At 33.0% G+C, this 16450-nt stretch overlaps 1 protein-coding gene across 7 annotated transcripts in view; it reads left to right on the top strand.

Moving 5' to 3' along the window:
* The window catches only part of PCDH15 (protocadherin related 15), a 1372333-nt gene that overhangs the window by 1230108 nt on the left and 125775 nt on the right, over positions 1-16450 (top strand). For all 7 annotated transcript variants that reach the window (XM_079899577.1, XM_079899579.1, XM_079899582.1 and 4 more), the window contains 2 exons: positions 8213-8353; positions 10058-10170. In XM_079899577.1, coding sequence (XP_079755703.1) covers positions 8213-8353; positions 10058-10170 — 254 coding nt within the window. The remainder of the gene's footprint in view (positions 1-8212; positions 8354-10057; positions 10171-16450) is intronic.

Below are 16450 nucleotides of genomic sequence, written 5' to 3'. Positions count from 1 at the left end.
ATAGTCTTTATTTTAAAGTATATTTTGTCTGATATGAGAATTGCTACTCCAGCTTTCTTTTGATTTCCATTTGCATGGAATATCTTTTTCCATCCCCTCACTTTCAGTCTGTATGTGTCCTTAGGTCTGAAGTGGGTCTCTTGTAGACAGCACATACACGGGTCTTGTTTTTGTATCTATTCAGCCAGTCTGTGTCTTTTGCTTGGAGCATTTAATCCATTTACATTTAAGGTAATTATCGATATGTATGTTCCTATTACCATTTTCTTAATCGTTTTGTGTTTCTTATTGTAGCTCTTTTCCTTCTTTTGTGTTTCCTGCCTAGAGACGTTCCTTTAGCATTTTTTGTAAAGCTGGTTTAGTGGTGCTGAATTCTCTTAACTTTTGCTTATTTGTGAAGTTTTTAATTTCTCTGTCAAATCTGAATGAGATCCTTGCTGGGTGGCGTAATCTTGGTTGTAGGTTTTTCCCTTTCATCGCTTTAAATATGTCCTGCCACTACCTTCTGGCTTTCAGAGTTTCTGATGAAAGATCAGCTGTTAAGCTTATGGGGATTCCCTTGTATGTTATTTGTTGCTTTTCCTTTTCTGCTTTCAATATTTTTTCTTTGTATTTAATTTTTGATAGTTTGATTAATATGTGTCACAGCGTGTTTCTCTTTGGGTTTATCCTGTATGGTACTCTTGTGCTTCTTGGACTTGATGGACTATCTCCTTTCCCATGTTAGGGAAGTTTTCAACTATAATCTCTTTAAATATTTTCTCAGACCCTTTCTTTTTCTCTTCTTCTTCTGGGACTCCTATAGTTCGAATGTTGGTGTGTTTAATGTTTTCCCGGACGTCTCTGAGAGTGTCCTCAATTCTTTTCATTTATTTTTCTTTATTTTGCTCCCTAGCAGTTATTTCCACCTTTTTGTATTCCATCTCACTTATCCGTTCTTCTGCCTCAGTTAATCTGTTACTTATTCCTTCTAGAGTATTTTTTAATTTCAGTAATTGTGTTGTTCATCACTGTTTGTTTGCTCTTTAGTTCTTCTAGAGCCTTGTTAAATGTTTTTTGTATTTTCTCCATTCTGTTTCTGAGATTTTGGATCATCTTTACTATCCTTACTCTGAATTCTTTTTCAGGTAGGTTGCCTATTTCGTCTTCATTTATTTGGTCTTGTAAGTTTTTACCTTGCTCCTTCATCTGTAACAAATTTATTTGTCATTTCAATTTTTGTTGTTGTTGGGTGGTGCTGTATTCCTGTTTTACTGGTTGTTTGGCCTGAGACATCCAGCACTGGAATTTTTGGGCATTTGGATAGAGCTGGGTCTTGGACCTCCAGTAGGCCTCACTCCAGTTGATATTCCCTGGGGTCTGAGGTTCTCCGTTAGTCCAGCGGTTTGGACTCTGAGCTTCCACCACAGGAGCTCGGGCCCGACCTCTGGCCTGGGAACCACAATCCTGCAAGCCGGTCGCTGGGGGTTCCTCCTGTCCCCTTGAGTGTCCATGGTCCCCCACTTGTTGGCAGACAGATTTTTATGCACTGCACCACCGGGGAAGTCCCTTGAAAAGACATCATAGAGACTTGAGGTGTAGGTTTGCCTCCTCAGTTGTTCGTGGCCGGCCAATTAGCTGTGCCTTTCCTGTTCTCAGTTTTTCAAGTCAAAGCGTCCAGGTAAGATGATAAATGCACAAAATAATCCACCTTGCTACTCTGAAGGGCTGCTCAACCTGCAGGAAGTGCTGGGCAGCTACTTTATTCTTTTTGAGTTTAAGATAAATTGTCCAAAATCTTCACACATAAATTAAATATTAGTTTGCCATTTTAATACTCAAATTACATGCCAGATTGGACTCCACATGTAACACAATTGCAACAATCTTATAAATCGAATACATTTTAAAGCACATCAGATTTTCATATGTAAGCACCTACACAGTGAGGTATAAAGTCCACTTGACTATAAATCTGAAGGTCTTTGCTCTAATTCTCAAACCTTTATTTGGTAATGCTCATGTTTCTCCTTTATAGCCAGAAATGTTAGGAGTTTATTATGTTTATCTATGTACCTTCTGTCTCCCCCATCTGACTGATTATGAGGCCCTAAGTACAAAAGCGCTATCTCTGATTATTGGCCTATGATCATGAGGATGAATATGAGTAGGTATGGATAAGTATCTATGAACATATATTGGTGGGTAGTAAACTGAAAATTTGCCAACAATTTAGCCACATTCTGAGGTAAGTAAATTCTTAGAGGTCCTCTAAACCATATAGAAAATTACCTATGTAGCTATGATTCTTGCAATTACCAAATGTATACTGAAGAAATCTCAATCTTATTCAACATTAGTTTAACCCACTATGTAACTCTGATTTTACACCTTGTATAGTGTAGTTGGTGTAAGAAAACATCTATATCCTATTAATATAGATCACATGCGGATTAATTTATTAGAAAAATCCAGAGGATTATGTCATTATTTTAAAGGATTGACGTAACAACAGAATGTATTAGATATAATTAGAAAGTAACATAGACTAGAAGGACAGAGGCTGAGAAGTAGGAGAGAGATAGTACGTAATATTCCGCCAGTCCAGAAAAAAAGGGAAGGACTTTGCTAATGATACATGGTTTTATTTCTCCAAAACTTTTCTCAGGAATCTTTTTGAAAGACTATTTATTCTCCTTCAATCTTCTACTTGTTTGGAACTCTGTTTTCATAAGTTCTATTTTCATCTCTTTTGTGAAAGCTCTTCCCCAACAAAAGTCACTGATGTAATCTTTCTTTCTTCTTTGTTCTTAAAAAATATACATGGAGCCACTGCAAACAGGAACACAGGATATATACATTTTTAGCAGGGGGTTTTAGCAGGGGAGGCCGGGGGTTACACAGGCAGCCATTCCCATCATATCTGTATATGTGATCCCCCCTAGAGTTGTTCATCCTGGCAGCCCAGCCCAGGATCCACATATACATGAGCACTGCTGGTATTATACATATTTACTTAACAGATTATTGTTGATCTCTTAAATAATGCCAAGCCAAATAAGTATCTTCTCTAATGGAGCTCGCAGTCAAGGGACAGAGGTAGGCTACAAACCCACAGACAAGTAAATATGTAACATAAATTCACATAAGGATACATACTATAAAGAAAATAAAATAAGATTTGATTCAGAGTGGTTTATGGGTGGGTATAGGCAAAAGAGGTATCATTTGAGACCTGGATGCCAGAAGGAACTAGCCACATACAAGAGTATTGCAGGAAGAACAAACAGCAGATGGAAAAGTGCTGAGGTAGGAGTGAGCTTGGTGTTTTATAAGGCCAATCAGGCTGAATTATTGTCAATGAATATCAGGAAGGAGGTGATATAAGATGAACTCCTCAACTAGGCTGTGAGTTTGTTCATCTGTGTGCTCTCAGGACTCAGCAGTGTCCATTTAATGTGTTGAATGAATAAACAAATAGATGAATGAATGAATGAATCCCACATATAATGAATTAACCTTTGTACTATAAAACATGAGTAAAATGATAAACGTTAGGGGATAAATAATCTGTAAAATTTTCAATTGCCAATATTTTATACAATTTATACATCTCTCTCTTAAAAATATGCCATATATGAAATAAATATATAATGATTTAGTTCTATAATTCTATTTTTTTAACTGAGTTAAATATTTTTTATCTAATGGCAAACAAAAAGTCCTTTGGAATTTGTTCTAAATTGTGGTTAATTTCAATTAACCAAATTAAGGTTAGTTAACTTATTAACCTTAACTTGATGTCGTTAAGGTTTTCAGCATCCTTGAATGATTAAGCTGACAGTCATATCATGTTTCTGTTTTGAACATTTCCTTTAGGGAAACATATCCCTCTAAAAGTGAGTGTGTCACTTATTTGAAAATTCAGGGAAAGTATCGAAGAATATTTTGGTGAATGGAAGTTGACATTAAGAAGGATTCCTGTGCCAGCACCTCATTAATCTTTTAAATTTATGGTTATCTGAAGTAATGCTTGCTCCAATAATGAGGTCAGCTGGATTTATAGAAATATCTTTCAAAATGAGGAGGCTTCAAAAAAGCTGTCGTGCTATGCTTCTCACATGTCCTCAGTTTCCATAAAAATTTAAAGAAGAAACTCATTGTACTTACCCATCAAAAGACTCCAAGAGGCATAATGATAGGAAACTATTTTTGCCACCACTGCCTGATGAGAATCTTTGCAGACAATTTCATCACTTTACTATTAAATTAATATTTATGTCTTGGTTAATTCTATCTTCATTTCTTGCCTTTGTTAATACCTCTTCATAGTGTCTAGGTAAATAGAGCAAAATTCCAAAATAGCTTAAATAGTCTTTTTTTATGTAATATTACATGTATTATGGGATTACCTACTAATGTGTCATAAATTGTGTTGGATCAAAGTCCATTTTATAGTCTCCTTGTGAAATTTTACATGTCCTGAAGTGGCAAAATACATTTTACCACATGAGATTAAAATATCTGTACTAAGAAAGAGATGTGATTTAACCATTGAACTAAGGAATAAAATTAAATGGATTCCACTAGGTGGATATCAAAGTATTTTTTTCCTTGATGGTGACCTAAAACAATCAGGTAACTTGTTTTATTCTCTTGAATCCACAGTTTGAGTACATTTCCTAAACAACTATGGTAGGTTAAAGGGCATGGAGAAAAGATATAAAAGCAAGAAAAGAATGCCTAGGATGATACAAAAACAATTAGAAATATCTATCCTAATAAAGTGAGGCTCAGGGGTAAAACATTGGTCTTCAAAACTACGAAGAATTTTATTCCCCTGAAAAAAAGAAAACACTATGTTCCATCACTGCTGAGGAAAAAATGAGGTTTGGTTTTAGCAAGTGTTTCAGAAAGGAAGAGCCTTTAGTGTCTGAAGATAGGAAGCTAACTAATGACCTCCCAAGATTTTTTTGGTCCTAAATAAAGACAAATAAATTTTGTTGATCAGAGTGCAGCACCAAGGAGTCATTTGCTCATCATTTATAAATTAAACCACAGCCTACTTTTAGTTTAGTATGAACTTTAAGAAAGCAATTTTTGTAAACTACTTTTAGTGTTGCTATTAGATTGATTTTGTGATAATTTGGAAATGCTATAGAAAAGGAGTCTATTGCCATAGTAATAAAAATTTTAAAGACTGACTTTGTTTTTGTAAAAATATAGCTCTTTTTTCACTATTGATGGTCCAAAATGTCCCTCTTAATACACTTATAAATACATATAGGTAAAGGTACAATATAATCTATATACTATATTATCATAAATTGAAGTAGAAAGTAATGATTAAATATTTCATCTCAATTTTAAGTATGTTTTTATAGATTAGTTTACTTTAAAAAATAAATATGATTAACTAATGTATTCAACTGGAAGAAATATCAGCTTATTGGAAATATGTAAGAGTAAAGAAAGATCACTCTATTGCTAGTACAATTTAAAATAAAAGACCAAATATTTCATAAATTTTTATTATCTAAATGGTAATTTGAATATTTATATGTCATCTCATAATTATCAAAATGTATAATTTATAAGCTCAGTGGACTAGTTTTTAAAATATAATGAATGAATTTTGTACAGTATAATACTGTGATCATATCTATTAAATTTTTAACATGATCAGATATTAAATAATGTTTAATAAATACTAATGATAAATAATTTTAAGAGATAAAGCTTATGATGATTATTTTTTAAGTTGTGTCATACATCTGGATTGCACATTATTTTCCAGATTAAAGCCATAATAATTATAATTTTTATGAATTTATAAAAACCATGCATTTGACCTGATTCATATTGTAAATGTCCCAGAGACAATGTTAGGCAAGTTAATTGAAGCTGTTTCCCAAAGCCAGTTACCTTCACCTATTACATAGCTTAATTATTTAACTGTAAAAGCAAGACTATCTTTTTAAAGACTTTGGAAAGAAAATTAGGAAGGGAGGGAAGGAAACAGGGAGGAGGAGGGAGAGGAAGGGGAAAATAGAGGGAGGAAGAGGAGGAGGGTGGGAGAAGAGAGGGAGGGTGGGAGGGAAAGAAAGAGGAAAAAACTTTTGAATATATTCAAAAGAATATCTAAATCAAGGTATTTAGTTGTATCGTGTTATATGAAATAAAATGTGGTGCCTTGATAACAAGGGTGATGGAAGAAACAATTAAAATGTCTTTTGCGGGCTAACAATGTCATCTCAGGGCCACTTTTTTTATGTGCTAGCAATCTGTAGAATAACAAATCAGAATGAAAAGCTTACTGATATAGCTAAATATAATGTACATGTTCTTATACATACAATCTTATCTGTAACAATCCTCCAGGAAGATTATAGGATGTTCTGGATAGCAAAGTGTTGTAGGCATCTACAAGATAACACTCCGCAACACGAAAACATTTTTCTCTTTTATCAGTTAAAGGTATAATTCCAAATGTATCATTAATACCTTGGCATTATTAAAGACAACATGCTAAGTGTAACTGACATATTCTAAGTTTCTTTAAGTTTCTTGATAACTGATTCATGATAGTCATAAAAATTTTAATACTGTACTACAGACTGAATGGGTATTGATGCCAGCAGAAACTGAAAATTTGTTCTTGAAATGGTTTTTGCTGTAGTTTTGCTCTAGTGACAAAAGAGCCAAAAATTTAAATTTAGGATTTATGAACAAATAAGAGGTATTTAAAGGCATGGAACTTGAGCAGACGTAGAGAAGACAAAATTGCCTGTGACAGAGCCTTGGGAAACTCCAAGAAGATTGGGAACAAGCAGTCTGACCCGGAGCCTCCAGATAGGAAGAAGGAAAGGCAAAAGAGTGAAAAGAGTTACATAAAGTATTCAAGGAGGTAGTGATAAACTGAGGTGTCATGAATGAAAGGACTGGACTTACAGATAATCATTAGGGAATTACACAAGTCCTGAAGGCTAACATATTTGTCCTATAGGCCAAATGTGACTCAGGAACAAACACAGAGCAACACATTCCTTTTAAGGACAGTCATGAAGAAACTCAACAATACAGAGAACAATGTTCTCAGAACCATCCTTCCCCAAAGCATAATTAACCAGTTCAGGCTATGGGTGTAACATGGGGGTAATATCCTGCTTCTCTCACATCAGAATAATGTCAAATAGAGGTGTTCTTCTCTAAAGAGTTTTGTGGTATAATATAGTGTCTGTTAGGGTTTGAGATCAAACTCAACCACATACTAACTCTGAGTCTGAGGTGTTTATTTTATTGTACTTCTAGGACTGACTTAAGAGATTTACAGACCTTAAGCACTTAAAAAGATTAGAGTGCCCACCCAAGTGTCACCTTGTATAATTAAAAATAAAACCAATCTTACCCCTAATATAAGTGAGGATGTTCAGTAAATTTTGACTGTTCTCATTATAGTCTTTTTCAAAATTATCAAGTGTTAATTTTTCTTGAAAAATGAATTTTTTGCTTGCTATTCCCACTTACCTTGGTGTATGTCTGGGACATTTCAACATTTTTAAACTCCCTATAAGCTTCAAGTTCATTAACTGAAAAATGTGTGGTAGACTATATATGTATCATTTTTATTATGGTTCTCACACATAATAAGCTTTCAACAAATGTTAACTATCATTATTTTACTGTTATTACTATCAACATTAGTAGTAATATTATCCTAAAGGATTGTTGTGAGAATTTATTTATTTAAGAAAAAACCTATCCTGGTAAACAGCACAGAACAGATGGTAAATAATGTTTCCTTTACTTCCATACCCACTCCTCCACTTTACCTCAATCCTCCACACTTTATTTTCTCTGAGTATCACAGAGTTCAAATAAGTATAATAAAGAAAATAACTTATAATGGTCTCAGAATATAAAATATTAAACACCGTGTTCAAGGAAGAAGCTGAGATTCATATAATTAAAGAAATGTGGACGGGAAGACACCCGAGGAAACCACTGATTTATTCTTTCACATAAATGATTTTAAATAACATGTAGTAAAGACACTTCACTGATTCAGATTGTTATTCTAAAGAAATAAAGATTCTGCTACATTTTAAACCTGAAAGTATGAAAAGTTAAAATATGATTTTTCATTTTTAAAAGACTTTATTTTACAAATCAATTTTATATTATCATTACCCTTTGTTTTCATTTTGTGAAATAATATATAATTTTATTTTAGGGATTACCTGCAAGTCGTGTGAGATATAGAGTAGATGATGTCCATTTTCCTTATCCTGCCAGTATTTTTGATGTAGAAGAAGATTCTGGATTAGTAATAACTCGAGTTAATCTTAATGAAGAACCTACAACAATTTTTAAGGTCAGTGCAGTGTTTTCTCTTTGGTGTCTGTTTGATGTTTAACTTTTGATTGAGAGTTTGGTTTAACAAATAACCATACATCTTCCCATTTTTCTCCTTTTTAGTATTTTAAAATTACAAAACAATGCATTTTTTACTGCATAGACACTTAGAAAATACAGTTAAGTAAAAGGAAAAAAAAAACACTTGATATTTCACATTTTGGAGATTAAAATTTACCATTTTAATCTCTATCCTTATGATAACATTCCCTGCAAATAAAAGTATACAAATATATATTTTAAAATAGCATGATTGTATGATTGTATTATTCATACTTCTCTTTAAAATTTAAATACTATTAATGCTATTATTTAAATGGTTGTGTGATGTTCTATTGTATAATATACTATTGTGGTGTTTTTTGTCCAATATCCTGTTGTTGGATAATTAGTCATTTCCAATTTTTGTTATAACCACCTTTGCTGTCGTGAAACTCCTTGTGCAGATATTATTTGCCACGTGCTATTTTTTTTCTCAAAGTAAGTACCTAGAGGCAATTGCTGGTTCAAGTTTATGTACTCTTGATATGTTATACTTTTAGAAAACTTGAAATAATACTACCCTTCACTATTATAATAAATAATCCATTTTATTAAATGTTTGACTGTTTCCATTTTCTATAATTACTTAGAAAAAATTTTGTCCCTGGGAATAAAGCCTTTGACCGTACATTGGGGAAGTACCGTCATCAGTTAACCTTGTGAATATCAGTGAGCACTCTGTCTCACTTAATTTCATCTCCATTTGAAATACTTGTTCTGTTTGTAAAGTATTAACCCAAAGGCAGATTGTGGCTCTCAGGATGACCCTTGGTTGTGGTTACGTGATCTAGATTGAATTAGTTTAGATTAGTCACCTGCAGCTTCCAAAATTATATACAATCTAGAGAAACACATAGTTTTGAAACTTAACATTTCTTAAAATAAACATTAGAATTCTTCTTGACATAATAGAGGTTATCAAAGAAAATGATCAATTATAAAAGCTATTTTACTAATAATATATAGAGATTACATCTTAAGACTAAAGCTTTTCTTTAGTTTGCATCATTTGAACATTTTCTATTCTACAGTATGAACTTCATTTTATATAATTTAATTGTTTTTAAGAGAGTGTATATCAAAGTGTGTTAAACTATAAAGATTTCCAATTTTATCCTCCAGAGTGAAGTATTTCTGCCCTATAATCTTGCAGACAATTAATTCACTAGAAAAATTAATTTCTTTTTATAAGCAAGCTAATTAGCTTTTCCTATCCATGTGACTGAATTTAATGCTTTTGAAATAGGTGTTGGCAGTTATAAAGTTTCATGTTTTTACTGTAGGCACCAGTGGGATTGTGAAAGAGAAAAGAGTTTATAATTGGAGAGATGTAGTATCATATACCTGTTTTACCGGTAGTTTTTTTTTTTTATCATAGAGTTATTAACTGAACTTCTTTGAGTTTCCTCACCTGGCAAATGGAAATAATGGTATCTACCTGGTGGGATTGTTATGAATATCCTAGCACAGTCTCTGCTACCTGGTAGGCGATGAGGAAATGATCACTGCTCCCCCTTTTGGAAACAGGCAGTCCAATAATTAAAAACATTCATAGAAAAATGATGCTTTTATTTTCTTCTTTTAAATCATCTTTAACTTGAATATTTTTTTACTTTTTAAGTTGGTGGTTGTTGCTTTTGATGATGGTGAGCCTGTGATGTCCAGCAGTGCCACTGTGAAAATTCTTGTCTTACATCCTGGAGAAATCCCACGCTTCACACAAGAGGAATACAGGTATTGATTCCTATCAGGTTTTGTAACATATGAAGGTTTTTATTTTGTTGTTTTTTTTTTTTCTTTTGGTCTCTCAAAATTGATGTGATATGAATTTTCCAGTGAAGCAGGCTTCTAATTCTAGTTTAAGCTTTTTTAAATTAACATAACATTATATTTATTTTAAAAGTTAATATGGTTAAAATGACAATTTAGTGTAAAATATCAGTTTTAGTAATCCTTTGATGAATAATGGATCCTTTAAAAATACTTAAAGCTAGGTTTGAAAAATACAACATTGTGTTTGGGGGTTTAAATTGCAACTGATTAATGATCTCAATGGTACAAAGTAGACATTTAGTTTCTTGTTACTGCCAGACACATTATGTCATTTAATTTTGAGGTGTATCTGAGATGATATTTCCTATATAATGAGTGACAGAGAGAGAAAGAGAGAGAGTTTATGTTTATGTGTATAATATATATTATAGCTGTAAAGATAGTATATATACCATCTTAGGTTAGGCTGTCATAACAAAATTCAAGGACTAGGTGGTTTAAACAACAGACATTTATTTTCTCACAGCTCTGGAGGCTGGAAGTCCAAGATCAGGCTTTCAGCATGGTCGGGTTCTGGTGAGAGGTCTCTTCCTGACTTGCAGACTGCTGCCTTCTCGCTATAACCTGACACAAAGGAAAGTGAAAGAAAGCAATCTCTCTGGTATCTTTTCTTATAAAGGCATTAATGCCAAGATAAGAGCTCCACTTTTATGACCTCATGTAAACCTAATTACCTCCCAAGGGTCCTATCTCCAAATACCATCCCATTGAGGGTTAGGGCCTCAAAATATGAATTTTAGGGAACACAGTTGAGTCCATAGTGTGTGTGTATATGTTAGAAAGTGAAGAATTTACTGAAAAAATAATGAAACTAAAATCACTATATGTTCATGGTTGCTTCATTATTGGATATAAATGAAAGAATGTTTTATAATGCTCTTCTGCAAATATAGTAGAATTTTCTTTCATGAGTTTTTAATCTCAATTAAGTTAAAACATTATGTACTTTTATTAGTATGTTAGAACCCATTGGAGATAGTTTTCTCACAAATATTTGAAGGAGGCTCACTATATACTGTATTTTACCATTTACTTGTTCTGGACATAGCATTAAAAGGCAGCCAGTCATTACACTCCAGAGGCTCACAGCCATGGGTTGGAAACAAAGAACTATGTGAAAAATATAATACACTATAAAAACACAATAATAGAAGCTCAGAGTACTGAGGAAGCATGTTGGAGACACAGTTACCTGTGTCTGAACATGATCAGCAAAGTTTTAGCTGTTTCTTGAAGGAAAAATAGAGTTGAGCCACTCCACAAAAATGTGGAAGAATGCTCCATGCCAAAGAATCAGAATATACAGAAGTATAAATAAGGGATATGGGATAATGTATTGAATAACAGAATATTTTACTTCCATCTATCTAAAGAAAATTGGAAGTTAAACAATTATATTAATTGAGGCTCAAGAAAAATGAAGATTTCATATAATAGAACATTTTATCATATTCTACAGTTTGGATTTTATTCTTCTCATAATTTCAAAGAACAACCTAAGAATTTTAAGCTGAAGCAGTGACTAAGATACTGAGGGAAGAACTAGCCGATACATCTGGCAACATCTACCACATTAAACCAAGAAGGTTTCACCTTTCATAAAAAGCTATCTTGACAATATTCAAGGACTAAATTAAATTATGCAATATCATTATAAGAAAATGCTATACAACACATATGTAAACCATTGAGATGTAAAATATATTTAAAACAATAAGAATTCTTGGTCAATCTGTGTTAAAGGTCATTTTCTTCCTTATGTCCATTACCTATTTTCTTTCCTTTTGTGTTGACTTGATAATCTGTGGACTCCAATTCTTTGCTGTGGGACATACAGTTTGCTGGATTTTTCTTTCTTTTTTTTTTTTTTTTTTTGCGGTACGCAGGCCTTTCACTGTTGTGGCCTCTCCCGTTGCGGAGCACAAGCTCCAGACGTGCAGGCTCAGCAGCCATGGCTCACGGGCCCAGCCGCTCCGCGGCATGTGGGATATTCCCGGACCGGGGCATGAACCTGTGTCCCCTGCATTGGCAGGCGGACTCTCAATCACTGCGCCACCAGGGAAGCCCCAGTTTGTCATTTTAAAAACAGTATCTGTGAAGAATATTTTTGTTCATGTTTGGTATTTTCTTTTTATATGTTCAACCAGTATCTTTGTCAAAATGCCTGCAGTGTTTCAAATTGCTGTAAAAGGCAACACAGTTTCCCTCTGTAAAAGAAAGAGAGAGAAACAAGAATTAAGAGGAGGAGGAGGAAGAGAAGGAGAAGAAAGAAGGAAGAAAGGGAGGAAGGGAGAAAGGTTGTTAACCTCATACATCCCCTTCCCTCTCTTATTTTTCTTTCAAATTCATTTACTGCCTCAGCTGAATGCATAAAACTTCCAGAGACGCTAAACAATCTTATTAATGCTTGATTTTCAGGATGATGACTTGTGTTGGAATTAAAGAATGGCAGAATATGCCACCCGAAGATATGTCACCTTGGCATAGGTTTATTTTGAGCTGAAAGCACTTAAAAAAACAGTAGATGTTTCACTCCCCGTTAAAGAAACATTCTTTAACGGGGAGTGAAACTCAAGATAATTCTATACAAACAGACCTTGATAAAATAATTTATATCTTCCTTTAGCCTCATCACATAGTTTAGTTACGTTTCCACTATTGCCTCTCTTTGTTCATCCTAATATAAATGTATGTAGGTTTCACCATTTCTTTGAGTCTTCATTTCTTTATGAGGACTCCCATGCCACATGAAACTTATATGAATGTGTATGCTTTCTCTTGTTAATCTGTTTTATGTTAGCTTAATACTTGGGCTCAGCCTAAAAAACCTAAGAAGCTAGAGATAAAATTTTATCTCCGCTATAGAATTGCTCCTGGTGGAAAAACTTCAACTTCACGTGATCAAATTTCAGGGACTCACAAAACGATAATGCAAGATTTCCGATCTTTGTACGGTGTGGGGAGGAGGATGCTTATAGTTTACAAATAGAAAGCAGTAATGCAAGATAGATAGCATTGCAAGTTGAGGTATATTTGGTTTTTACATCTTAGGAATGTCTTCATTCCAATATTGACTTTTGAATTCCTTAGGAAAAAATTAGTTTTCAACAAATAACTAAGTATTAAAGAGAGATCCTAAAGATAAAATACTCATTTGTTTTAGAATTTTGAACCTGACCTCCCTCCCCTTGCCCAGTTATTTTTAGAATGGTCAGTCATGAAATCTTTAAACCTCAGGATAATAAGATTAGTTAGGGTAGATTGGGCTGCTGTAAAAAGAATCCCCTAAAGTTCAGTGATAAAAATACATGTGTTTTTGGCTCATGTGAGAGTCTGAAGTGAGTGTTTTAGGCTGGCAGTAGCTCTTCTTCTTACAGTTTCTCCATGTGGTCATTCAGGCACCCAGGCCAAGTTATGGGCTTCCATCTGTAACATTCTGTTTCAAAATAATACCAGCTATTGCCATCTCAGTCCATAGAAAGGGAGCAGGGGCAGAAATCCACATCTAGGGATTTCCTAAATCAAGGGAGGTAGGAGTTGCAAACTTCACATCAGCTCACATCCCATCTTGAAAATCCATGCAAATGTTTATACATAGCCACAAAAGAGTGGAGAAATACTTCTCCTGGCTAGGCAGCTATGTCCTAGTTCTACTTCTATTATTGAGGAAAAGGGGAAATGGTGTTTGTGGAGAACTAGCACATTTAACATGTAATTTTAGACAAATTATAGACTTTAATTGCAGTAAGTCATTTTAAAATCGCTTAGTTTCTATTAAGAATATATAATGTTGGGTACATGAACCAATGATGTAATAGTATAGAAACATTTTTATTTTTAAATATGTATTGGTGAAATAGATTACATTCTTCTTAAAATTGTAAAAGAATACTTTTTTTAAATTCAAAGCAAATCTCATATGAACATTTTTGGGTGTTTTAAATTATTCTAAATTATTTAAGCTTATCAAGTATTAATATTATATATTCCAAACCAAACCTTACTGGACTTCAAGCTAAAGTTAAATTATAATTTACTATTGTTGCTTTACTATTTGGTTACAATTAACTACTTTCTCCATTTTCCTAAGTGTAATTGTCTTCATCACTAAAGTAAAGCAAAAAGAAAATGAAAAAGAAACCATTATGGCAGAGTGTAAATGAGAGTCATGAGCTGTAGACTAGCTTTGTGGAGATCATCAAAAAAACTTGAGAGATGGCATTTACTATTTGATGAAACTTTTTCCAATGTACTGGTTTTACCTAGACAGGGAAACAAAATTCATTATTCTTTTTATGGAATTAAAAACATTTACATGTTGAACTACTGGTAATAACTTGGTCACTGGAGTAGAACAATTATGTTTTCTAAAATTATAGAAGTAAAAATAGCAATAAGAAATTCATAAACATCATAGTAAACAGTTTAATATTTACTAAAGGAAAAACCTACTAGATTGACAGCTAAATTTTTTGTTTGTTTTTAAGCTATGTTATTTTTTTTTATTTTTTATTGAAGTATAGTTGATTTTAATTGTGTTTCAGGTGTACAGCAAAGTGATTCAGTTATATAATATATATATATATGTGTATATATGTAAATGTATATGTATACATTCTTTTTCAGATTCTTTTCCTTTTTGGGTTATTACAAAATATTGAGTATAGTCCCTGTGCTATTCTGTAGATCCTTGTTGGCTATCTATTTTACATATAGTAGTGTGTATATGTTAATCCCAAACTCCTAATTTATCCCTCCCCACCCTTTTCCTCTTTGGTAACCATAAGTTTATTTTCTATGTCTGTGGGTCTGTTTCTGCTCTGTATATAAGTTCATTTGTATCATTTTTTTTAGATTTCACATATAAGTGATACCATAGGATATTTGTCTTTCTCTGTCTGGCTTACTTCACTTAATATGATAATCTCTAGGTCCCTCCATTTTGCTGCAAATGGCATTATTTCATTCTTTTTTTATGGCTGAGAAATATTCCATTGTATATAGGTATACCACATCTTCTTTATCCATTCATCTGTTGATGGACACTTAGGTTGCTTCCATGTCTTGGCTATTGTAAATAGTGCTGCTATGAACATTGGGGTGCCTGTATCTTTTTGAATTATGGTTTTCTCTGGATATATGCCTAGGAGTGGGATTGTAGTATCATATGGTAGCTTTATTTTTGATGACATGTACTTAGTAGGTTAGCTGATTAATGTAAAAGTGGAAATATAACAAAAAGTCAAACCCTTCTTTTACATACTTACTTATGCCTCTGTTTCCTATTCTTAATTTAAAAGTTCCTTACTTTCTGCTAGTGGTTCTTTGAAAAAAAAATAAGGAAGATTCTTCAAAATTATTCAAGGATTTTATAGACCACACTATATTATTGAAATAATTTAACTTATCAGAATTAGAAGAGAAATTTCTCACATTATTTTCTTGTTTATAATTTATAATATGGAGATAATTTTTATGTGTCAGAAAAAATTTTGATTTTGTCTTTCCTCAAATCCTGTGAACTGAAGTTGTTTCTGGATGGTCTGACTTCAAATATTTTTTAAGGGTGGGAGGAATCTAAAAATGAGAATGCAATTTGCCCCATACCGATATATGTTTACTTTTATAATGGCCAGATTTACAGTTATTCTTAAGTATGCACTAGCTTCTCTTTGGTCCCTCAAGCAGTTGTAATACTTAAAACAGACTCATTCTGTTAATTTCATGACCTCTTCAAACCAATCTTTCTTTGAGTCATTGAATTAGGTTAAATGGCGGATCAAGACATCATCTATTTGTCATTAGATGAACATCTACTTTTTCCAGAAAACACTGAGTTCTTCTTAAAACTTTTGAAAAGTATGTAACTGTTCAGACTGTATATTTATTTTTATAATTGTAACTAAGCAATCATGTTGTGTGGAAGCATGCATACAATCAGAATTTTCAAAAGTGTAACAGATTTCCATTTTCCTGCATCATTCTTGTTTTATTTGATTCTTTCAGTTTCTCTTTTTGACAAAGATAGACATATCAATAATTTAAGTGTCTTAGAGTCTGCATGCCCCAAATCATCCCTCTTTATTCTCCCTCTCCTCCCTTTCCTTGAAATAATTTCTTAAAGAATTAATGGCATTTCTTTATCTTTGGTTGTCAAAGCAACACTTCCTTCTTAAAAATC

The sequence above is a fragment of the Stenella coeruleoalba genome (assembly GCF_951394435.1).
Source record: "Stenella coeruleoalba genome assembly, chromosome: 16".
In the NCBI taxonomy this organism is placed as follows: Eukaryota; Metazoa; Chordata; class Mammalia; order Artiodactyla; family Delphinidae; genus Stenella; species Stenella coeruleoalba.
The sequence above is the reverse complement of the archived record's forward strand: the minus strand, read 5'-3'. Positions and strand labels throughout refer to the sequence as shown.